The sequence below is a fragment of the Acomys minous genome, assembly GCF_964271855.1.
Source record: "Acomys minous genome assembly, chromosome: 10".
Lineage (NCBI taxonomy): Eukaryota > Metazoa > Chordata > Mammalia > Rodentia > Muridae > Acomys > Acomys minous.
In genome coordinates, this window is record NC_140491.1 from 94,301,262 (window position 1) to 94,327,896 (window position 26,635).

At 41.2% G+C, this 26,635-nt stretch overlaps 1 protein-coding gene across 2 annotated transcripts in view; it reads right to left on the reverse strand.

Annotated features, from left to right (window-relative positions):
- CCDC148 (coiled-coil domain containing 148) overlaps positions 1–26,635 on the reverse strand; it is a 281,360-nt gene that overhangs the window by 101,087 nt on the left and 153,638 nt on the right. For both annotated transcript variants that reach the window (XM_084799663.1, XM_084799664.1), the window contains exon 14: positions 5,632–5,772. In XM_084799663.1, coding sequence (XP_084655789.1) covers positions 5,632–5,772 — 141 coding nt within the window. The remainder of the gene's footprint in view (positions 1–5,631; positions 5,773–26,635) is intronic.

Consider the following 26,635-nt stretch of genomic DNA (forward strand, 5'->3'; position numbering starts at 1 on the left):
CTCTTTAGCTAAGCATGGGAGGAAGCTTCATGTTCTTTCCCATTCTGGTAAGGAAGGGTGTGTAGAGGGCTGGGAGGGAATCTCAGAGGACATCTTTCACGCTGGCTTGCCCAGATGTACTTGCTGGCTCCTCTAAACCCTAATGGTCCTAAAGACACAGGGCTTACATTGAAGGATCTTTAAATGCAAGTTTAAGATCAACATCTGAAAACTTGACAGTACAGAATCAAATTACACAGTACCTCCAAAGAGACTTTGAGATTTTATGAAAGTTTCCTCTCATATGAACCCACAAATTACCACATTGGGAGAATAGCTTTGACCTGAACTGTAAATTCTCCTGGGAGAATGGATCTTGTGGAATCTTCTGAGCACAAGAGCTGCACCAGCCATCTAACCTTGCACTCTGTTTTCACTGTCATTTCTAGATAGCCTGTGCCCTATACACTCTGCTCCCCCATGCTCCTCTGTAGGTGCATGAAATGCTGGGGCTATTTGCCAGAACATTCAAGGACCAGCATCACACTGAAGCTGTGACTTTGGGCAACCTGAGAATTCACATAATGACAGATCCCTCCCCAAGATATCTCTGAAGTCAAAATGACAATTATATACCCACTGGTGGCATCCTGGTTTCCCTAGTAATGCCTCCCAATTTGGCTGCTTGTTGTGCTGGGTTGGAATGTGGCTAAAAGTTTTCAGAGAATCGTCTGACACTACAGCAGGCAGGAAGTATGTCTCTAGTATATGAACCTTGCTCCACCCTGGGAGGAAAACTGCAACTACTCTTGCCTTGGAGCCCATGGAACCCTAGACTGGGCATCCCATAGGAATGTATCATATGTACATACATACATGCATATATACATACATACATACATACATGCATACATACATGCATACATATCATACTATCTCTCAAGATAATATGATATTCTTATACTAGTTTAAGAACCACATGCAGCAATCAGTGCAGAAATCAGTATCACTTCTCAGCCATTTTAAGGCCCATCTAGAACAATAATCTTGTTTCCTGCAGTAGTTCTATGCTCATTCATGGGAAGGTGCTACCCTCTGACTTTATCACGACCATAACTTCAAACATTGATAGATGCCTGTGAAAATTACCTGTCAGCTAACCACTTATCTAATTTCAGCTAATCAACATCTGTCTGGAATCTTGAGATGAAAACCACAAAAAGTATGACTAGTCCATCCAACTGGAGTTTTAAACCACAGAGAAAAGTGTAATCTAAGGTGCTGGGCACCTATAAGAGTAAACATTAGCACTAGACAGAAGCTAAAACATTATCTTAGCAAATGAGCCCCCGAAAGAAGAAGCATTAGGGAGGAGAGGTTGCCTTGTCTAGACACTGTCAGGCGAGGTCCTATGCATGTCACAGCATCTCTGTCACCTCTGCTGCTTCCTCATGAATACAGGAAGTCAAGTGAGAGGCTGCAGGTGGGAGAATGAAGGGGAAGCAGTCCAGGAGAGCAGCATGCCTCAGTCAGGGGCCTTTGTCTGCAGGACTATCCCCTGTGAGGTCTGCCAAGCTGCTGTAATGCTCTTATAAAACAAAGCTCGCTTCTAGCACGTAAAATAGTTAAAGAGAAGGTAGGTTTAGAATTAGTAAAGGGAGCCAGAACTTTTGATCAGTATGTCTGTTGATAATGGAGCTCTTCATGATGTAGAAATATATACAAATAAATATGTAGAAATACTGAACAAAAGTAACACACAGGAGATCCCTCTATCTCTCTGTCTGTCTGTCTCTCTCTATCTCACTCTCTTACACACACACACACACACACACACACACACACACACACACACGAGCATGCACACTCACAGGCACAGCCCCAGGGTTAAATAGAAAGATGACTCCAAAATCAGACTAAGGAGATGCAGCTGAAGTTAGAAATAGACTAGCCCCTAAGAAGGGTCTGAGTAGCTGACAGCTAGCCTTTTACCTTCCCAGGAGTTGGACCCAAGAGCAGCAAATAGCACAGAACTTGGGCAGACACAGAGCAGGGATTAGCACAGCATGATCACTCCCTAAGAAGGGGCTGGGAGGCCTTCTTATGCCTGGGCACCAGATGATCAAAGGGGCCTCCTTGTGCCTGGGCATCAGAGGATCAAAGGGGCCTCTGCAGTCCGCTAAGCTGGTGTCATGCCTGAGACCGCTGACATTCACAAGGGCTCACAGCACCGCGTCCCAAGGGCTAGACAATAACCCGGAAGCTGGTTCTGAGCCAGTAAAATGCATATGACCCTCGGCAGAAGCAAAACTAAGAGCTGTCGTCAGAAGCAAAACTAAGAGCTGTCGTCAGAGCCTCAGTACCTGGTCTCAGTTCAGAAAGGAAAGTCCAATTCATAGAGGAAACAAATGCTTTCCTTCCCTAATCATTTAAACTCTGTGAAGCTGTAGAGACTTCAGGAAATATTAAAAGGCAAATGACCAGAGGAACAAAGTCCTTGCAATCCCAGTAGCTGATTCAAATGTAGCCTCTTGCCATTATAAGCCCCATCTGTAGGTTAATAAATATACAAATAGGAAAGTAGGTAAGAAGTACAGATAAGCGATCTATAAAAAAGAAAACGCCCCAATAAACATAAGAAGACGTCCAGTCTCAGAAATAACCATGGAAATAAAAATTAAAACACCAACGAGGTGCTTTTCACATTTATCAGATTTGCAGAATTAAAAAAACAATTATAATAATCATATAAAGTTTAAAAATCATATAAAATTAAAATACATTGATCCTACAACATAATCATGTCACTCCTAGGAGCATGTAGAGGAATCTCTGGTTAGGCCAAAAGATGTCTGCATGGTGTCTAAAGCCTCACATCCAGAAAAACAGCAAACCTTTGCAGGCTGAAGTGAAAGCCACTAAGGAGAATGGAGCAGCCGGCAGATGTGTCTACTATGGGATACAAAATTCCAATTAAAGCAAATGAACAACAACAAACCAAAGCCAGCTCTACTCTACACTGTTAACATGGGAGAGATTCCAAACAGAAAAAAAAAAAAAAAAAGGAGTGTTGCACAATGGTGTAATACAATAGTGTTCATGTGGCAGTATACGTGTTAAAATGTTTTAACGCTATATATTGTTCTGGGGTGTGAGAAACAAAACCTCTATGGAGGTGAAGAAGATGCTGACTAAGGCCTCAGAAAATGATGTCAACTTTGTAAAAGTCTACTTAGTTTTTTGAAAATATGAGATGACATGAAGCATTTTAAGTTTTCACTGCTAGGCGATGGACACTAACATTATATTAACCTCTGTATTTTAAAATTTTTCCTAAATAAAAAAATTATTATAAGAAGAAAATAAGCAAAATACACCAGATACTTGGTCCTATACAACTGTTAAAGGTTGAAAGCAAATGTCAGAACACACGGAAAATGCAGAACATGCGAGGTCACCGCAACTCTGCACATAGAAAACACTCGGTGTCACAATTCACGCATGTCCATCATTATCACATGCAAGACAGCGGAGTGAGACCCTGAAGGGAGCTTAACGGGGTGCAACTGTAGCCCCAAATGCACTGGGCATATGGACATCACGACATCTTCTCAGCATCTGCTTCCTAATGCTCCTAGGTATAAGTCAGGACTTACATTCCGAAATGTGGAAAGGATGTTGCAACTAAGGTCACTGAAGTTCTCCTCAGTCTCCACGGTGCCTTCTTGCTTTAGGCTTTACTAATTCTGCCATCACCTTGGCCACCACAGTTGCCAAAGATTCCGCCCTTTACTTTCTCTGTGTTTCTTTGCTTGCTGGCTTTGGTGTTTCTGAAACCATGTGTCATCCTTTTTGAAAACTCAGAAGGTCTTTCTTTCTCACCTTTTAAAAATTCTTTCTTTCCTTTCTACAAATGTTATGTACCAACTGCAAAGAAAGTAGTGAGCAGTGCCTTGCCATCCTCCTCTGAGTGTCTATGCCAACTACCCAATCCAACCTAATTTCCACAGTTAAATGTGCTCTCTCCCACTATTAGTAACTGACTTCAGTTGTCTTGGTCTTTGTAAACATTCAGAAAATGGACCTTTTTTAAGGCCCTTTACCTGATACTTAAGGTGATACTACATGAGCCACTGCTTAGATATACAATGCCTTCTGTGGTCACACTTCCTCGTAGAGAAGAAATGCTGGGAGAGCACCCGAGATAGAAGACAAATCTAGGGATGCGCATGTCAAATACTGTTCTTTCATGATAGCAAATAGTAATTTGCCACACAAAGATACACAGTTCAATTACATTATCTGAACATAATCAATATTCAGTAATATGAGTGAGGTTCAGGCAGTTATCCCTTTTTTAAAAAAATCACCTTTCTTGATGTGGGCCTGATGAAACCATCCAATTTACTTCTTCAGGAGACGAAATGGAATTCAACTTTTAATTAAAAAATATAAAAGCCATGAAAAGCAATGCCTTAGCGGCTGATTTTTGTCAAGTGAGCGTAGAACCTTCAGCACACGTGCTGCTTCTCAATACATCAGCTTGCCGGCACAAAGAGTCAAAAATGCAGCAAAAATGGCTTATAGCGTGAAAGTCCAGCACTCCTTTATCCCCCAGTATTCAACTTTGAAGAAAAAAACTCCTAAATAAGGGTTTCATAGACTTCATTGATCACACAGCCCAAAATGTAAACCGTGGTCACAAGTGCAAGAGGTAGTCCACCAATGGCCATGAGTTAATCAGTCACTCTTAGCACTATAAGCAGCTTTTAAAAATCATTTCCTACATCATGCAGATCAAGTCAGTACAGGTGATCTTTCTGGCCCTGATATGCAAGACTGGAGGAGCTATGCCAACAAATTGATTTCCTTTCACTGACTGGTCACGAGGTAACTACCTTCCGTGAATGATTTCCAGAGTCAGCAGCTCCCTGAACATCGCCTGATAATTCTGATAACATTTTCCACTAAGATATCCTTACTGCAATTTCTGAGAGTTTTATTGTAGGAACAGACAAAATGTCTAAATGCCATAATAAAATAGTGAAAACAACCCCCAAGCATTTATATCTTCTATAGATCTGCACCAGCAGCACTTCAGGGTTTGCATAAGATTTTAAGACTAAGAAGCAAGCACTTGCCCCAAAGAAGAATGGTACATTTGCATAACTGAAAAATCTAATAAGTAACAAGGCAAGAAGTGAAGTCTTCAAGGGCCTTTTGGCATTCCATGAATTGTCCCTGGTACAATGGATTGCGCCAGCGAGTACATTTCTAACTATCAGTCATTCACTACATTGTCATAAACCAAAATGCTCTCCTGGTACACTGAAAGCCTGATCATGTCCCTTCTTAGTGCAAGGCTTAAGAATAGACTCAGATTTTGCATACACACACACACACACACACACACACACACACACATACACACACACACGGAATGAACTTAGTCACAGACATCTGTGTTCAACATGGGTTCTCTTCAGCACTCACAAATCCATGAGCTTCATGGAGGATAACACAAGATTTTGCTCAATTCTCACAAAGGTTCCTGGGGTGGCCAAGGAGAATTCTATGCTAAACACCACAGTTTTGCTCAATCAAGCCAATCAGGAATCCATTCACACATCAGGGAAGCAGGAGACTGTCTACCTTCGCCTTCGTCTCCTCCCTTTGCAGCAATTCCTTCTTCTTCCACAGCTTCTCTTCCTCCTCTTGCCTTTCTCTTCTTCCGGCTGAAATTTCCATTTCCAGTCTCGCTAACTCTTCCTGGCGGGCTCGCCACTGAGAAACCTGAAACACACAGAAACCCTTCATTTCAAAAGCTTGCATGTGATTTCACATGGGACAAGGTTTCGTGTTGAGGAGGACTCAAGTGTTTCCAAACGTACATATGCACTGTGTGCATGCTAGCATAGAAAACAGCAGCTTTAAATAACTCATCCAGAGACTCTAGCTGAAATCAGGAAATAATAAAAGTTTATGAATTTAATACAAAGAATCTGTGACTTCCAAAAAAAATTTTGGACTGGGTTGTGGCTCAGTGTTTGCCTTGTGTGTGAACTGCTTTATCAATAGGTCAGAGAAATATGTTCCATTCTCATAAGTTTTCCTCTGACCTCCGTATAAATGCTATGGCACATGCAAAAGAAATAAAAATATAATTTAAAAGTAAGATAGAGAGCAATCAAGGAAGATACCCAATGTTGATCACTGGCCTTTACATACATATGGACATGCACATCCAACCACCACCTAAATTCTGAAATGGTCCTAAGACCTTAAACATTTTAAGAAATACTAACATATTTCAACTTCCTTATTTTATAAGCATGGAAAAAAGAGCATAAGTTGAGATGAAAACATAAAAAAAGAACTTCATGGATACGGATATGTGCTATGGGTAGGCAAATATTGTTCATAGATTTTGTCAATATGTAATATATAATATCACAGTATAAAACGCACATAGCCTTTCATGCATATCCCTGCCCTCAGGAAATTATCCAAAGGACATTTTACCAGCTAGCCGTTTTTCATCTTGACACAAGCTGGAGTCATCTGGAAAGAGGGAGCCATAATCGAGGCAGTACCTCCATCAAATTTCCTGAGAGCAAGTCTGTGGGACACTGATGTGGGAGGGCCCAGTCCACTATCAGCAGTGGCACCCCTGGGCAGGTGGCCCTGGGTTCTGTAGGAAAGCAGGTTGAGCAAAGCCACAGAAAGCAAGCCAGGAAGCAGCCTTCCTCCACAGCCTCCGCTCCGCTCCGGATCCTGCAACCACGTTTCTGCTCGACGTCCCTTCATGATGGACTGCAAGCTGCAAGCTGAAATGAACACCTTCCTCCCTCTGTTGCTTTTGGTCATGGTGTTTTATCACAGCAATAGAAAACATACAAACAATACAACTGTCAGCTAGACAAGGGCACGAAAATGTACCGTAGCAGTGCTCTCTGCAGTGTAGTCTAAAAACAGAAAAATTGGGAGATGTCTAAATGCTCTTCAGTAGAAGGTGCCTTAAATCAATTTTGGTACATTCATACAATATCTGTGATTGGTAGAAGATGCTAAATTTCTATATTTGTTGATAAGAAAATGTCTATAATATTTTAGATGCAAAACAATATAAAGTGTATAGTATGATCTCATTAGCATAACGTATCTCTGTGTGTATGTCAAGAAAGGCTTTTGGAAGGAGGTTTACCCATGTGACAACAGAACCTCTGAATATTATTTTAAAAGATTTTAAAAGGTTAATCTAACCTTTCTACGCTGGGTACATTTTTTATAAACAAAAAACAAATGAGGACTAATGAAAAATAAAATCAAACTTTTTTCCCAACCCCTGTACTCTTCTTGCTGACAAAACAGTAATGAAAAATACACAAGTGTACAAAACTCCTCTCCCAAAAAAGTAATAGGTAACTTTGTAAGTTTCTGATTCAAGCATCATTCATTAATAACATACAAAATTAAAAGTGAAATACATCATTCAAATATGACTAAATAGTTTAGCTTTTTAAATAGTTTATATTAACTTCAAATATTTGGTTTTTGAAAAGTGTGTTTTTGCCATGTCTATGAACATAAGCAGGAAAATGCCTCCTCCTGGTTTGCAAGTACAGTATCCACCCCATTGGCCATCTCTGAGCAGCATGGCTGAGTTCTTTGGACCTGGGCTCTAGAACACGTCCTTGTCCTGCTAGCTACCTTGACTGTAAGTCTCTCTTTTATCTGCAACTGCTACAGTAAAAATCAAGTGTCCTGACAACTGCTGCCAACACTCTTCCTCCTGAACACTCAGATTGTCCTGTTCTTTCCTCAACCTATTGTCCATCCAGGAACGTTTCTTTCCTTTGCACGCCGTGCCATGGCTCTCTCCCATGCCTTTACCAGGGCACGCCTCTCTCCCTGCCCCTTAGCCACTCAACCCTGAACCCTCTTTCACCTCCAGTCTTGCTCTCTATTTTATTATTTAAACCTGTTCTATGAAGTCATCTCTTGCAGGATCTGACAGCGAAATCTGTATTATCGGCTCTTTCTGCCTGTAAAATCAACTCTCCGTAAATTCTCAAAAGACTTCCCTATTTGCTAGTGCTTCTAGGATCCAGACTTCCAAAATTAATGTGGGGCCTGTCCTGTCACAGCTTCATATCACACCAAGCCCAGGGCACTTGTGTCACCTCAAATACCTGCCCCCTGTTGGCAGGATCACAAGTCTGCAGGAGGATGGACTGTTTTCATTGTGTATGCCTGTTCATATAACTATTCCTTTGGATTTCACAACAATCTTTGATGATGTACATAATTTGTTATATATATATATATATATATATATATACACTTTGATGATTATATATAAATAATTTGGTTATATATACATATATATTTAAGCTTACATGAGCTTTTCTTAATGAGAAATCAATTTCAAAACCACTGAGATTAGCTGTAATTTTCTAGTTCACTCAAAATCTTTTGGCCAAGTGCATTTATTGAACAAGACTGGAAGGCTTACAAGGGCAATGCCAATTGATTATGTTGACTTTCTCACTCCCAACCCCACAATAATATTGTTAGTATGTGATTTCCAGGAAAGCTTGTTTCTTGGCTCTGTCTCAAATGACCGTTCTTATGCTTACTCTTTTTAACTGTATGTGACACCAACTGTTTTATTTTGTTTTGTTTTGTTTTTTTCATGCCTGTGAGTGTTTGGCTCTGTACGTTTGTGAACTATGTCCAAGCCTGATGCCTACAGAGGCCAGGAGATGGCATTGGATCTCCTGAAACTGGAGCTACACACAGTTGTAGAAAGCCATGTATGTCCTGGGAATTGAATACGGGTTCTATAGAAGCACAGCCATTTCTCCTAAGCACTGAGCCATCTCTTAAGCCCTTAACTCACTCTTATCCTTAACCTCAAGGACAGATACAAACACTCCCTACTTGTAATGTCCTTGATTTCCCTGTATTTCACATGATGTGTCACACTCACCTGGGGCCCAAACCATGTCTCACAGCTTTCACAAAACATCTCCAACATTTGTGCCTCTTTTATTTCATGTACCATACTATAACTGCTCAGTAATTGTGCTAAACATACTGTTTCCATTTAGAACATAGTTTATACATTTGCCTCCGCCTTATACTGTCAAGCAGAGTATTGGTACATCATAGGTACCTAATAATAACCGTGTAAGCAATTAATCAAGCTAAACAGTTTGCCCAACAATTTGCCTAAGTTGCCATTTTCTGGCATTTGCAAGTCCAAAGAACCCTTCTTGTGTTCTCCAGAAAAGGCAATTTTTTTAAAAAGATGCACATAGATTTTATCCCAAGATTACAAAACTACAGGCAAGTTCAATAATCGCAAACCAGCGGGCTGTAGATGTCAGCTAGCATGAGAAAGAGGAAGCCGTGGGGCCAGAGAGCCTAGATAGAGTAAGACTCAGCCTTCAGAAAGCAAGCTGCTTCCGCTTGATGTTGAATGACCGCAACAGCCGGAGGCCTCTTCCGTCTATCGGGAGTCGATAATTCATGACATCCTTTGTGATCAGAAGTCTACGCAAAGGCATGATTATAGAAGGCAGACGTGTGTGCAGTCCTGACAATGAGAGTCGGGCTTTCTACAACGGGTACAGTCAAACGGGGCTTTTCAGATTACACAGTGGGTACGGGGAAGAGCAGTGGGAAAGGGTGCCATGGGCTGGGGGCGGGGGGGAATCTTACCCAGTGGGTCCTCAGAAAAAGACAACCCATTTCTAGATTTTTCTGAGAGGGCTAATAATAAGAAAGCTGGCAGGTGGGCAAAGGAATCGATAGCAGCACAAATGGGCTAAAAAAGCAAAGAATCCTGAGTGACGCTGAGACTGGAAGGGAGAATAGCGCAGAAAAGGCCAGCGACTTCGTTTTAAAGGCTCTGCTAATTACACAGCTCTAAACAGAGCATTCGAACATAACTGCGTGACAATAATAAGCATGAGAGAACATTGCCTCCCTGGTAGGCAGGTGCACATTTTTTAAAAATGCGTTATTCAAGTTTTTAACCACAGGACATTTTTCCAAGTCTTTAGTTAACGCTTTAATATTCCTGCCGAGTGCGCCATTTCTGAATGATCGTAGCCCGAGAAAGGACAAATGGTCCAGAGTATTCATGCGCCACGCATAACTTTAGGGCTTACTGTGGAGGGCTTAGCTTGTAGTCCTTGCTCTTGCCGTACAGTGGAATGGTGCAAATGAAGTTAACAGGTATGTACATCCGCAGAGGGGAAAATGTCATGAAAAATAAAAATAAATAAAGGTCCGAAGACGTCAAAGGCACCACTAGAACTAACGTCACGGTAACAATGTTGACACATTTTGACATCAAAGTTGTGGGATTTTTTTTTTAATCTGTTATGTCACACTCTATAAAGAAAATGGATATTGAACCCAGGCGTTCCAGTCACTTCTCTCTGCAATTAACCAACAATATCACTGTTTTGAACAAATACTTCACCAAGTTCTCACATCATAAAGGAAGGACTAAGCTGTGTGACCTCAACAGTTCCTCTTGTTCTGATTCTAGTCCACTTATTATACAAATTTCCTTATTTGAAAAGGTCACAATGTATGACAGACAAACTCTGCAGCTGAATTTGCAAACATAATGAGTTGCAATGAGAAACATCAGTGTTTTATAGGTCTTTTAAACAATTATAGCTAATTAAGCATTAACATTATCTCGGCCATGGTTATGGAAGCATAAGTAAGCTGTAGTTATTTGGAGGGAAAAATAGAACAGGCACTGTCTGACCAATAACTGACAATAACAAAACACTAAGAACTACAACTGCCAGAACTTATAGGACACCGGGCCTATATGGTGTGACACAATCACAGAAATCCCCAAGCTTGCCCCTTATTCTTCATCAGCCTACGTCCCTCCTTACCCTACCTACAGTCAAAGCCTGGATTCATTCTCTGGTGGGAGGCTCTCACACACCATGCCCCAGGCATCTTGTCACTCTTCTGAACGAGATGGATCAAATCCATTGGGTGGGCTACCAATTTCTTAAGAGTAGGCAGATATTTGTGCCGTCACGGTGTCCAGAGCTTACATGACATGGCGGAGGTGCGTATGTGTGAAGGGATTGGCAAGGGTGTTCAGTAAACTCTTTTAGAGTGTTGTCCCATGGACAATCTTCTTGAGATGTGCTTAGAAATAAGATGATGTCACTCATGTGTCTGCTCTAGGATTGGCTAGAGAAAGAGGAGGTTTCCATTTTCTGATGCCTCCACTGTGGAGGTACACTCGTCCTGGCCTGATGGGGAAAAAGCCAGAAACTTTGTCAGGACTTTCAACACCCGCTTCATATTTCATCGAAGGTTAGAGTACATGTGTAAAAAGCCCCAAGAAAACCCTTTCTCTTTTCCCTCAATGTTACTATAAGCTTCCAAATTCAGTTCAACTGAATAATGTCAAATTTTTATTTTATTAAACCTTGAACAGTTGAGAGCTCCATTAAAAATTTTCCAAAATGTTCAATCGTTTTCCAGTATTACAGGCCTAGGCTTTTTTTTTTTCTTCTGTGCGCCATTTCTGCTTAACTTCACTCAGGAAATAGTCCCTGTGCTTGTGTGAATGTTATTAAGGCTTTCTATTCTCCACTTGGCAATTTTGCTTAGCTGAAAAATTTGGCTTTCCCTCTTAGCTTCACAATTATCCTTTGGATTCTGGGGTAACTTTGTAAGTGCATTTTTATCACCCCTGTTTGATAAGTGCTTTCCATTTTTCTGTGGCTTTTTATTAGACTCTCAGAGATTATGCACTCTTTATTATCTTGACTGTTGCATATCCATTACTTTTCAAACAAAATGTAATGCTTGACTTAATTGCATCCTGGACGGCCTAACCTTCGTACAAAACAAGACTACTAAAACAACAACAACAACAACAACAGACTAAATGCCAATAAGCAGAAAATAATCAACAGCTGGATGTTTGCTTGTTTGTTTGTTTGTTTGTTTATAAAGGACAAAATTTACACACCTATCAGTCAGTTCTGTATATGAAGCTGATAGAGCCAAGTTGTCTAATGGAGCAGCACAGACACTCACTTGCCTATTGATTGCTAAGTCTTAGAAAATCACTTTCCGACGTGGACATTAGCTGCTAAGCATGATAACGCATGTTGCAACTTGTGTAACTATAGCTTACACATGGAGTAAGGGACTAGTAAAGAGGGAAGGCTCTCCCCAGCAAGGGGATACGAGAATATACAGCTACGGAGAGCTGGTACAGGCTACAGGCTTGGGGGGAGGGGAGCTGAATTGGAAGTATTAGAGAGGAAGAAGGAAGAGGAGGGTAAAAAAGGAACTATGAGAGAGATAGCTAACACTAAGGGCCATTTGAGATATCCTATGGAAACCTAACACACACACACATATGAAATGTGTGTGTGTGTGTGTGTGTGTGTGTGTGTGTGTGTGTGTGTGTGTGTAAGTGAAGGTGAAGGAAATCTAAATAGAATCACCAAATAATGGAGGAGATAAACCCACAAGGCATCTTTCACCATCAAGTGAAACCTCTAGAAATGGGTTGTATCTCGGTTTTTTGCCGAAGGTCCTCCTGCAAACCTCCAAACAACTCAGGTGATTGGCAAGGCTATTGGTTGCGCTCCACAAACTGATGATAAGGTGATTTTGCTGAAGACAACACTTATATATATCTCAGTGAACACTTGCATATCTCATGCCTAACTATGGCGATCATCCGTACTCACTCGAGTTCCCAGTACTGGAAGGTAGCTTCTAGACACAACAGGATTGACACGTGCATGAACTCACAGAGAGACTGTGGCAGCATGCACAGGCCCAAGCCAGAGGGGTCCCAACACTAAGAGGAGAAACAGACACGAGCCCCCATGCTTATCCCGAAACTATCTCCAAATGTCAAATGCTTACATATTTTTAATTTTAAAAGAGAGAGAAGAGTTTCTTTTAAAAAAAAAATCACTTTCCAGATCTTCTAAAACTTAAAAGGACTAGTTCAATGGTTCTTCAAACCAAAGAAAAAATTAGTTTTCTCTAGTGGAGTCTCATTTGATATACAAACCACAATTCAAGGCAGGCCCCAATGCCTACCCATGATGGCCAACACAAAACAAACTCAATAGCATTTTTGGAGGTTAGTTTTGTGTCTCATAATGCTGTTAGAGGGCGGGCATTTTTCAACCTTACTGGTCTTTTGATTATATATTGTGTTTTTATGGTATGTGTGTGTGTATGTATGCATGTGTTTTCCATGCCTTTGTTTCTGTTTGTTTGTTTTGTTTCATTTTATTATTATTTCCTTGTTTTATTTGTCTGTTTCCTAAGAGAGAGAGAGAAAGAATATGTAGAGTTGGATATGGCGATGTCAGGAGGATCTGGGAGGAGATGTGGAAGGAAAAACGATGATTAGAATATATTATATGAAAAAATATTTTTAATTTTTTAAAAAAGGGAATCAGCAAGAGTTTCTTTTAGAAAATCACTTTCAAATATTTCTAGAATTTAAAAGGACTAGTTCAATGTTTTTCAAAGAACTTATCATTTGTATTATAAAACCAGTGTTGTGAATAGCAACTAGCATTTTTCTGTAAGTGGGAACAGAAGAAAACAGCATGCCTCAAGTAATGCAGTCATAGTGTTTCTAAGAGAGCGTTGTTTCCATTATGTGTATATTCATTTGTGGTGTAATATTAGTCATGGTCAAAAGAGCTTGGAAATCCTAGGAACTCTCTATAGTGCTTCCCAAGGCTAGGATGCTACAGCTCCATGGTCTAAAGGAAAAGCTTTCATGCTGATAGCATTGAGCGCAGACCTTCAGAAATCAATTCTGAAGCGCAGGAGAGAGTGGAGACACAAGGTTTTGAAATCATAAAGTAGAGCTTGAACTGTACCTTTGTGACTCATTAGTTGGCTGCCTGGAGCATGATTTTTAACCATTTTTGAAATTAAGATTAATTTTAAATGGGCTAATAATATTGCACACTTACAAATACCACCCATTTGCATAAGCTCAGCATCATGGGTCCACCATTTCCAGATACACAAATACTGTTGGCCCACGCTGACTGAACCCCCTGACCATCTTATCTGTCCCCAGCATCATTATCCTCCTTCCCTGGATCCATTCTTGCTACTCTCACCTTCCTGAGGCCAGAGTCGATATTTTCAGACTACACATGTGGTCATAGTTTATTCCTCTTCACACCCTCTTTTCTTTTGTTCAGTAGTTTCCACATTAAGACTCTAGTTTATGTCCTATACACTATGAATAGCCATTGTATTCATCAGCTTTCTGTTACTATAACCAAGTCTTTCATATAATGAACCTAGAAAGAAGAAACATTTGCTTTGCTCAATCTCAGAAATTTTAGGCCATGGTCACTTGGTCCCACTGCTCCTGTGTAAAGCCACAAGTCATGAAGAGAGTACATGGCTCGGGCAAGTAGCTCATCTTGAGGCCACCAGGGTATGAACACAGTGAAAGACCAGAGTGCCACATTCTGCCTAAAGTATGAGCAACGACCTAAAATCTCCAAACAGGCCTCACTTCTCTTAAAGATTCTACCACCTTCCACCTGTGCTTGGTACCATATATGTGTGCATATTTGGTATATATGTAAAGCTATATCCCTGGTGGATGTGGAGACATGAATTTATTCTCTCTTATATTTCCCTGAGACATTGTCACAATGCCTAACATAAGCAAATGTTTAGTAGGGGTACTTTAAATATGAGTAATTCATTATCTTGTATAAAATGTTTATCCATGTATAACTTCATATGTATACTTCCCAATTCTACCATACATTCTGGAGACAACATTTATGTAGTTTTCTATTGCTGTGGCAAAGACCATGATCAAAAGCAACTTGGAGAGGAAAGGGTTTATTTCAGCTTATACTTTCAGGTAACGTCATTGCCACAGTCAAGGCAGGAACTCAAGTCGAAAGCACAGACGACTGCTGCTTTCTAGCTTCGTTGCCGTGGCTTGTTCAGTTTGCTTTCTTACACACCCTAAAACTTCCTTTACTAGGCTGGGCACCACCCACAGTGGCTGAATCCTTCCACATTAATCACTCATCAAGAAAATGCTCCCACATGCTTGCCTAGAGGCAATCTGATGGAGGCATTTTCAAATGAGGTTCCCTCATTCCTGGAGACCCTGGCTTGTTTCAAGTTGACAAAAACCTAACCAACACAACCACCATGTTAAATTTTAGAAACACAACTCAATAAAGGTCACTCTGAAAAATATATATGATCTTAAAGGCATCCCTTAAGAAAAGTAAGATAATTTTCTGCCCAGTCCTAAATTTAATCCCAGAATCGTGACTACATGACAGAGTAATCCAACACAGAAAGTATAACCTCCCTTTGACTCTTCGGCTCTGAACTTTCTATTTGTTCTATAGTTAGAAGAAGAAGAAGAAGAAGAAGAAGAAGAAGAAGAAGAAGAAGAAGAAGAAGAAGAAGAAGGAGGAGGAGAAGGAGAAGAAGGAGAAGAATGGGCAGCAGAAGCCAATGAGGCTGCCCTGCCTTTGTGGCACAGGTGGTGGGCATCACAACGATGAACAAATATGTGATAGAAAGATGGGTAAAATAGAGATGTAGAGCGTAGGGTCAGCAGAGTGGAATGCTACAGCCTGGAGTTTATGCAGACGCAGACTTAGCCCTCAAACTTACTGTCCTGGTCCTGGGCAATGATAAGGAAAGGTTCACTTTCTAGACTGGACCTCCTTGAAGATCACACCATGGTCCATAATGCCACCGGAGGCCATGTTGGTATCTATGGTCCATGCTGATGAGGGAAGAGTGTGGGCAGGAGGGACCTAGAAGAGAGGAGGGAGGGGGCTACACTTTGGATGTAAAGTGAATATATAAATTAAAAATAAAATTTTTAGGAAGTGATTTTTTAAGGAAGTGATTACGGAGTGTGAAAGTGACTGGCGTTTATGGATCCCTGCCTTATAGAGACAGAAATAGTACACCTTCAGTGAAAATGTTCTTTTCCTTTCGTGCTCACTTCTTCCTAGACAGAGCATAGACTCAACAGAAGATAATCTAAGGAACACAGGAGGCCTTTCAAGCTCGTCAAATGAGAAACTCATTCCATTTCATCTATGTAGGCGGCCAAGCAGGGAAGTCACACAGAGATCACAAGGAGATGAACTGGGGGATCATAAACCAAAGTGACTTCTGTTACCATCAGCAGAACCCCATTTACATGTCTCACTCAGTAATAAACATTTCAAACTAGATATGTGTGCACTGCCTGAACGTCTTTTTCTAGAAAGTCCAGCCAAAGTACAATTGGGGGATGGGAGGGGGCAGCATTATCTTCCAAACAGGGAAAACAGAAAGATAGAGAAGATGGGGAAGGATGAAGTATAAAATAAAAATTAAGGGCCAATTATAATTATGCATAGAGGACTACCTCAGATTATCGCCAAAAAATGCTAATGGAAGCACAGCACATCAATTCGTGGGACACTAAACTCCCCCGGATTGAATTTCTTCCAAATAGACATTAAGAAGTAGGCAGGAGGCTATGGTGGTGTTACAATATGTTCATAGAAATGGGAAATATTATTCTTTCCCATAAAGTCATAGTGAACCTCTAAAAGGAATGCTCTGAGTAGATAAACACTAAACAATGTGGAATTCATTCACTTTATGCCCACGATTTAGCCAGTTTTGCTTGTTAATGACAGCCCCGCTGAAGCTCGTTTACGTATTCTTCCGACTTCCCCAGCACTCCGCTTTATGTTTCTCAGAGGAATAGTTACGAGCCCTCACAAAAAGTCCCACACTCTGCAGCCAAGGAGACAACTTTGTCCTAGCCCATAAAACCATATTAAACCAAACTCATAAAGCATGGCGGTGTGACTCTAATTGCCACTTACGTTAGAGATTTAGAAATCTGAATTTTGTCTTTCAAGGCTGTCCCTGTGGCAGGCATCTGCTCACTCATGATTATTCTCAGCTAGGAAGAAAAAAAAAAAAGCTGCTATCTGTTTTAAAAGAGCTAATGCAAACTGCCTGGTAACTCTAGACATTTTTATGTGCAAATGGCTTGGCTTTCTCTAACACTGAAAACAACTTTGTCTTTTCCAAGGAGTCGCGTAGTCTAGGTTTCCCGTCACGTGATCCTTGCCACTCATCCCACGGACCACATAGGCCGCAGTTTGAATCCTGGAGGATGATATTGTCATTTGTTTATAAAGTAGGGCACAACCTGCTAAATTAACAAGAAAGCAATTCTAACTCATAATTAAACTAGAAGCCTATTTTTTTAAAAGTTAGAAACATCTCAGAACTAATGACAGCTGTTGGGCTCCACCCACATTCCCCACGCTCCCTCTGGCGTGTCTAGGGTGCTCTCTCCTTATCACTCACCACGCGGGCCCTCCAGTACCACAGAAGGGCTCGGGGCTCCCAAGTCCATGGCTCTAGTTCAATGTATCCAGCCAGCTGTGAGGCTCCGGCAGATACCTTAAAAGCCACAGACTCAGAACAGAACCACCGCCCCTCCCTCAGAACCTACATTGCCTAACTAAGTCGCTGTCACAGGCTATCCAGCTGTCCAAGTCAAGGGCAAACCTAGATTCCCCTATTTCTAGTGCCTTTTAACATCCTGTCACCAAATCCTGCACTCCCGCGACTGTAATCTACTAAAGGCGTGGCGTTCTGGTGACGTTTCATCATCTCTTTCCCAGTCTGATGATTACTTCCCAACAGGCCCCCTTACACCCAAATTTTACGTTGAATCCTTCCATAGTGAAAAGTAAGATCACATGATTATCCTGTGCCCAGCCTTTGCACAGGTTCACGCACACCAACGGGCAGAAAGGAAGCTAGGCACTGAGACGGCAGGTAGTGGCCAGAGGATATGCCATTGTGTGCATCAAGCACTCCCCACCTGACAGCACCTAGGTGCCTTTGACTCTGGTCACATGTTGCCACGTGAGAACAAAGACAACAAGTGATGGAAAGTAGATACTCTAGCTTTTCAGCTGCTAGGTTTGTATGCAGAACCTGCCAATCTTAATTCTGTAAGTGTGCTCTCATTCTTAAAAAGCAAACATTTAATACCCCACTCTTATATTCAGGCCACCAAGTTCCAACCTGTCTGTTAGCAGACAAAGCCTAAACAGTGCAAGAGATACCAGGTCCCTCATTATCCATCAGGGAACGCACGCGTCTTTCGCTCCGCTGCATGCAGCCTGGGTTTTCCTCATGCCAAACCACATGCAGCCCTTCGCATGTTCCATGTCGCTGTTAGAAGCTCTCCCACCTGGGTAATGCCCTGCCACACCTTCCCATCCCTTCCTGTAAAAGCCAAGTATTTATTATCTATCACATGGCACTCAGCTGGAGTGTCCCTCCCTCTACACCATCCCAGATCCAGGGGGACATAACTGTCATTTGTCCTTGGTGCCATTCCCCAAATTAACCATACAGAATCAAAGCTGTTAACAAAAAATTGCCTTCCCTATTGCACTACAGAGATTTTTAGGGCAAAATTGGTGAGTTACTCCACTCTTTTTTTTTTTTAATTTATTCACTTTACACCCTGATTGTAGTCCACTCCCTCGTCTCCTCCAGGTCCCTTCCTCCCTCCCTCCCTCTTCCCCCTTATGCCAATCAAGTTACCCCACTCTTTACAACTATCTCCACCCGTTGCTTCTTAGCAGATGCTTGAGGCTAAGTATCTCTAATCCTAAAAGCTGAAATGCTCCCAAGCTGCACCCACCTTGAGCATGCTCGTGATACCACAAGTAGAAAATTGTATGCTTGACCTCATGTAGCAGGTTACAATTTAAATGTGATTAAGATGTGGTATAAAACTATCTTCAGACCATATGTACTAGGTGTCTATAAAATGGATGGAGCTCATATTTAGACTTAGACTTATCCCCCAAATATTTCACATAAGTTTTATTTAGGTGTTCTATTACTGTAATAAAACACACCATGACAAAAACAACTTGGAGAAAAAAGGACTTATTTCAGGTAACAATCCATCTGTAAGATATATGTGTGTGTGTGCGTGTGTGTGTGTGATATATATATATATATATATATATATATATATATATATATATATCACAGATACATATATGTGATATATATAGTAAATATATATAATCAAAATTAAAAATAATTTGTATCCTAATCATTTTACATGCTTTCTACTCATAACAGTATTGGAACTAAATATAAGTGACTATGTTTTCCCAATCTATTTTTCTCTTATTAAAAAGATAGCAAAGATAATGAATTGAAGATCTGAAGTCTGGATTTAGCTTTGCTCCTTTATGAATATAAACCTTCGGTTTTAATTCTTTAAAAGCTTCTTGAGGGCAAAGAGGAGGCTCAGCAGTTAACCGCACATACTTTGCAGAGAACCCCAATTCTGTTCCCAGCACCCACATCAAGGGGCTCATGACTGCCTGTAACTCCAGTTCTAGAGAGAAGATCAGACACCTCTGGCCTCCCTGGGCACCTGCACTCACATGCATACCCATTTTTTTTTTTTTATCTTCAAGAGAAACAACTAACACTTCTTTCTCCCAAACCGATCACTTGTTCCCTCCTTTACACTGCGACAGTGTCTGCTTTGATGTCCGTAACTTGCTGTTTTGCCTTTATCAAATGTTATGTGAAAGGAACAATTCTAAATGGGGTTTGGCTGTTCCTGCAGCACAATGTGTTTGTTGAATCATCCAGTTATTGCACACTTCAGTACTGGTTCTTAGAATAACTTGGGACGTATCCCGTTGTATGAGCACACTATGGGGTCTTTATTCATTCATCAGATGCTTCAGGTTGTGGGTGAGCGGAAATTAAACAGATATATTCATATGTAGGATTGTGTATAAACATATTTTTGTTTCACTTGAATAAGTACTCCGAGGGACTTGAGGGTCACACATGACAAGCACGGCTATGCCATGCACAATCAAAACTGCTGTTGCTTTTTCCTTCACCTACACTCGACTTGGTCTCATTTGAGAGGGTCATTTTGGATAAGATAAGATAACTCACTCTTAGAGAGACAGCGGCATCCTACTGAGGCTTTAGTTTCCTGGGCTTTTTAAAAATCAGGCGTGGTGGCACATGCCTTTAACTCACAGCCTTAGGGAAGCAGAGGCAGGTGAGTCTGGGAGTTCAAAGCCAGCCTGGCCTGCACAGTGAGTCCCAGGCTAGCCAGGGCTGCAGATAGAGACCCTGTCTCAAATAAACAAGATAAAGCAAAATCAGGTTTGTTTGTTTTTTTTTTTTACTACTCTGAATGAACTCATGAATCAGAAATCTTCATGTACCCATCACACAGTGTTAGACAACATTTCTTATTCTAGTATTATTTGCATATTATTAACGAATAAGGTTAAGGTATCTTTAATAAGTTAGATATATTTATCTTATATGTATGAGTATGTTGCCTGCATGTTTGTACGTGCACCACATGGGTTCCCGGTGCCTGAGGTGGGGGGGCGGGGAAGGCATTGGATTCCATGGAAATGGAGTTTGGATGGCTGTGAACTGTCATGTGGTGTTGGGAACTGAACCTGGATCTTCTGCAAGAGTAAGCACTCGTAACCCCAGAGCTGTCTCTTCAGCCCCACCCTGTGATTACTTGACAGCCAAATACTTTTTGGAATGATCATAACAACCTAGTTAGCTACATTCTGGTTACCTGGTTTGGTGTAGTTTTGTGGTGAGGACATTTAAGCATTCCCTCCTTTACTTAACAGCCAACTTTCTATCTTCTGTTTCCTTAACATTAGATCCTTCTCACAAGTGGTGTGGCCATCGTACTTGGAATTCTCTGTCTAAATTTACCGAGCACACTGTCCACAAAATTCATCTACATTGTCACAGATGGTAGAATTGCTTTCTTTTCTTGGCTGAATATTTCACTGTCTGTCCTACATTTCACATCCACATCCACATCCACAGACACACACACACACACACACACACACACACACACACACACACACACACAGACACACGCACGCGCTCGTGCACACACACACACACACACACACATGTGTACTCATGCACTCATGCACTCACACACACAAAGACACACATACACACATGCACTCACACACACACACACACACACACACTTTGTGGAGAAGACATTTTTCCTATTCTGAAAACTGATGAGTAGACAGAAGCCACCTTTGTCATCCTATCAGAGGACAGCTAAGAGGCTTCATGACACTTCACAGGAGTGGCAAAAACACTCCTGCAGAAAAGGAGCAATATAAGTAGAGTGTGATTTCAGATTAAAAACAAGAAAAATTATACAAACATATTCTTAATGTTTATGATGATTAAGTATCACTGGCCACGTGAAACAGACCCACTCAGTGTTTCAATTTACTCAATATCACCTTCACTTTCACCAGCTAATGGGATTAATGAAGCCAATTGTTAGCTACACTGAGAATTTCATTTATACTCTCTAAATTGCTCATATAATAATTCACCATTACCTGAGTAGCTTGCAATATATCCCTTTTATTGTACTGAAATCAAATAAAATGAGAATGTTTCATATTTTTATTTGGGGGTATAGCTATCATTTAAATAATATCTTTTAAACCCAAATGTACTTATTTTGTCACACAAGTAAATCACTCTGGTTTCTCCATTTCCCTTGCCACTTCAACTTGGAAACCTCGGACATCTTGTATTATCTTTGCCTCCTTACAGGACGAGTTATGTTCATGAGCTTTGTTTCCATCCTTTCTCCTCCACTGCAAACCTAAAACACTAGTCTTATGCCTGGTCAATATCAGGGCCAATTACAAGTCACCACTGAGAACCCATGAAAAAAAAAAAAAAGCTGGACAGCCTCAAAGACAGCAAAGACCATTTCATGATCATTATAGCAGAAATTTCTGGAGAAGAGTCAAAAGACTGTAGCTCAATTTCAGATTAAATAATAATCCTGAGAAAACTGCAGGGCCAGGCAGAGACAGACACCCAGTCCTGTGGGCAAACAGGTCTCTGCCTCACTGGGTCAAGGAAGATGAAGAATGGCTCTTGGAAAAATAGAATAAAGAATCCAAATGAAAACAAGTAAGAAAAAGTACACAACTACTGTTGATACTTTGGTAATTCTTATCTTTGATGTCAATAGGAAATTCCCTAAGGCTAACTGTCTATCAAGAGTGGCAATCTTCCTGGGAGGGAGGGGTGGACTTAGAACCCCAGATAAAGCCACAGATTCCCCTGCCTCTGACACAGAGTGGATATGCAGAGGCTTGCTCCAGAGCACAGCAGCTGAAACAAAGCCTGGTATGGGAGTCTTATCTTTTCTGGAGCATTCGATAGAAGTTCAGGGGGAACTGGCCTAGAATCAATTGTGTCAGCACTCTTCTGCCCACTTAGTGGGAAGGCATGAAATAATGAAATTCATAATATATCTCTTCAGCCTTAAAAGGTACCTTCAGAAACTAAAGACTTATAATGAGTAGCTGAAGCTACAGTTGTGTTTAGTAACTTAATCATCCTATAATGTCTATATACACCAAAAAAGCCTATTGTACTCCAGTATGTATTAGCACTAATTGTCGATTAAAATAAAGATCCAAAGCCTTATAGGCATAAAAGGTGGATTTGCTTTTTTCTTCTAATGAGACATCATGATTTTAGAAGGGACTGGAAAATGTGAGAAGTGAATAACATAATATAAAAGTGGCTCAAGCAAAACTGTGCGCCTGGCAATGGGGAGGAGGACATTTTTCCTAAGGGTCAGACGCACCTGCTCTAGATGTGGTCTACATAAAGGTTAGGAAGAGTACATGCATTCATTATGGTGATGCCAGGTTCCACTCACACCCAGTGTCTTAGGCTTCTTCAACCTGTGACTACACATGAGGTCACATTAGCTTAGTGTGCTAATGTACCCTCCATCACACTCACTTCCTTTTACCATATAGGGCTGCCAAAGTGTTTCTGAGCCTTAACAGAGGATATGGTGACAAAGATGTGTCAAACAGGCCTTAGCCTCTCTTTTGGCAGACCCAGGGCACTGGTCATCTCTCTTTAAATCAGGTACATCTTTAGCAACTCTCAATAGCTTCCTCTGAATGCCATGTCCTCCTCACAAGAAGCCGCCACACCTAGATTTGCTAGTGCGTTCCTGTACTGAATTGTCTTAAGCACCCAAATGCCTAGAGATGTAAGCATGGCTTTGTGGGCCCAGTTTAGGTTTGGCAGGATAGGCCTTACTATACTGCACCCTCTGGAGACCATCACACCCCCCTCAAGAGGTTATCAGTCTCCTGAAGAAGACTCAAGCCTCAGTCACCTCCACCTCAGAAAAGATGCTGTGTCTTTTTGGCAGTTCCATGGCCCCTGTTCTGGGCTTCTAGCCCACCATGGCTGCTATATCCTAGAGAATATTCTGAGAGAGAGGTTACTTCAGTTATAGATAATTCCAGGCCACAAGTGTTGCATGAACTTCAGGATTTTGCTTTTATTTCAGTAAGATGCATTTGTCTCTGGATACAAGTAATGCCTCTTTATTTAGGGTCTGATGACTCATCACCTAGTGTACGGACCAGGGACCTATGCATCACCTGTGGGCCTGATGGAAATGCACGGCCTCAGGCTCCACCCCTTTCCAAAGGATTCCTGTTTAGATTAAAGTTTGAAAAGGATGTTACAGATCATGTATCTGGTATTTTCCATTTGATAAAATCATGTCACTAGCAGCAGTACTACTCAAGGGTTGGAATTGTGAATACAAGCCCCGAGTCCTTCTATGTCTGCAGCCATCACAGTCACTGTCATTCCACACATAGGTGTAAGCATGTGTTCTGACGATGTCACATCCAGACACCTGAACAATCAACTACACACTATGATATACTCGGCATTATAGTTTTATTTCTTCTTCCTTTTTTCATTATACTGATTTAATATTCAGATTACATATATAGGTTACATATGTTTTCCTATGGATTTAATTTTGAGAGTTTAGATACAGTTTTACAGAATATTTGTCACAAATCAGAAACACAGGGTCCAAAGGAATTGACAACCACTGCCAAGGTCACGAGGAATCATTTAGCAATTTCTTGAGCAGAAGCACCAGGGGCAGAAGGCTGGTTTCAGGTTTCTTTTTCTGGCAGCTCTTTGAAGACCAATGTTGCATCACAAGGTTGGCGCTGGGGCAACCACTGTGGGAGAACATGGCTGTAGTTCAAGTGAGTTAGACAAGTGGCCATGACTAGAAAGGAGTAGGTCAGGGAGGGTCCTACAGAGCCAGAGTGAGAAGAGCTCCAGAAAGGCCTAGGTTTGAGTCCAGTGGATTCACATAATCTACAGAAGTTAGCAGAGAGGCTAGTCACGGTGTGTGTGCACACGGCTGAGAATGACCAGGGCTAACTCACTTTACCTTGGCAAGTGCCAGAGGGAAGAAGAGGAGAAGGAAGTAACCCTTTTGTTCATTTTTCTCTGGGCACTATTTTTCTTTTATTCCCACCTCCTCACCAGCAATCCTGTAGACACGAGAAATGTCAGTCAAGAATCTGCGAAATCCTGACCATTGGCTAGGTGGAGAGCGGGGACTCACTCTGACATGAACTCGGGTGCCTCATATTTGACCACCTCCTCTGAGTGGGGAGGTCTGAGGGCACTCAAAGAAAGAATAAGCAGGCTACCAAGATGAGACTTGATAGCCTATGACCATATAGAGAGGGGGAGGAGGTCCCCCTCGGTCATAGACATAGGGGAGGGGAATAGGGTGAAAGCGGAAGGGACTGGGGAGTGGGAGGATACAAGGGATGGAATAACAATTGAGTTGTAATCTGAATAAATTAATTAAAAAATAAAATAAAATAGAAAACAATATACAAAAAATATGTGAAATGAGTTCCAGCTCTAAGTAAAACGCCAGTGGGTTCCTGCATTCCTGACGGGTCAGTTTTTGGTGACTCGATGACTTTATCTGTTTCTCATAGGTGATAATTTGTCCTCTCTCATACAATAGCATCGGTGACAGAGAAATGTATGTTAGAGTATTTTTTTCAAAGATAAGGGAGCTAACATAACTGTGATTGCTGCATTGTTCAGGCTTAGACAATATAATAGGTTTGTATCCAGAGGACCTATGTGCACAAGTGGATACCGTGCCATTTGCTTCTAGGAAGCAATTAGGTTTTTCTTTTCTCAAAAAGAGTAAAAAGAACCTTTTGATATTAACACTTCTCTGTGGCTACACACTAGGGAATCCATGCGAACAAAGGGACTTAACAGCTCAGTGGTTTCTTGGAATTCTCTTTATCCTCTGGTCCCTGACTGTCTCATTTTATAATCGAAGCATATTCTTTCGAGACCTCTGACGGCAGCTGGAAACCAGGGTTGCCATTGGTTATATTTATTCAATGTATTTTGTAAAAGGTTCTTGATTGGGGACAATTTAAATTGAAAAAAAAATCCCTGGAGAAACTATTATTGCCTCAGAAGATCATAAGCAGTCTCAATGACTCTGAAAAATTACCCATGGTGCTGAGTGCTTCCTCTCTATGTGAGTTCTGGGTGGGATCCCTTGCATACATCTGCAGCAGCATCTGTCAGAAGCCAAGGGCTTGGTGGCCTGAGCCTCTAGACACTCTAAGATAAGAGAATTGTGGTGATGCCTCTCCGGCTTGTTCTTGCTCTCTAGCCCTTCCTGTTCTCTTTGTCCTCTCTCATTTCTCCTCCCCATAAAATAAAACTAATTTATTTATTCAATCATCTTAAGATGTTGCAAAGTGATTATTTGACTTGGAGCTTTTTAAGAACTTCACCAGGTAGGGATGAGGTAACATGAGTGTATTGGGTTTGCATCCAAAGCTGCTTCATTATACTGTTGAGGTAACTTTAACACTGGGTACCCAGTGTCGCCTTACGTGAGCTGAGATTCCATTCAGATATCCACAATGGTATTTCCATTATCACTGATGAGGACCTTCCTTTCAGGCAACTGAAAGGCTGTGAACTAAGAGGGCATCCAGTGAGGCCATTTCTATACAGATAACTATGGCTCTGCGGCAGGCAGTGAATGTGTCAGTAAGGTCATACGGAGCACCATTATTTAAAGGTCATGTTTGTTAGAGAATATGCATGCTTTGTTAATAGGCTGGATAGAGAAAGCATGATGCTTCATGCTAATTATAGGCCTAGAAATACAAATTGCAAAGTGCCCCGGCTAACGCTAGAAATTCTGTCACACATGCAAATCTACTAGAGAGATACTAAAATTGCATTTTACATGCAAATCATAGTATCTTAGAGATGGAGGTAGTTTAGACCAACTCTCTTCTTTGCCAGATGAAGAAATTAAGGCCTTGAGATACTGTGCTCTATTTACATTAACACAGACAGTTAGTGCTGGGGCAGAAACTATAATTCAAGAGACTATCCTAAAACACAAAATTATTAAGATTAATTATAACTTTAAATCTAATTACAGCTCACAATGTAATGTTGAAAGTGTATTCAATATTTTATAGTTGACGAGTTTATGTCCAGGGTCATTGCACACAGTTGTTCAGGGCAGGTGAACACACAGTACACCTCAGGAGGGTGAGGCCATGTGCATAGCTGAATGACT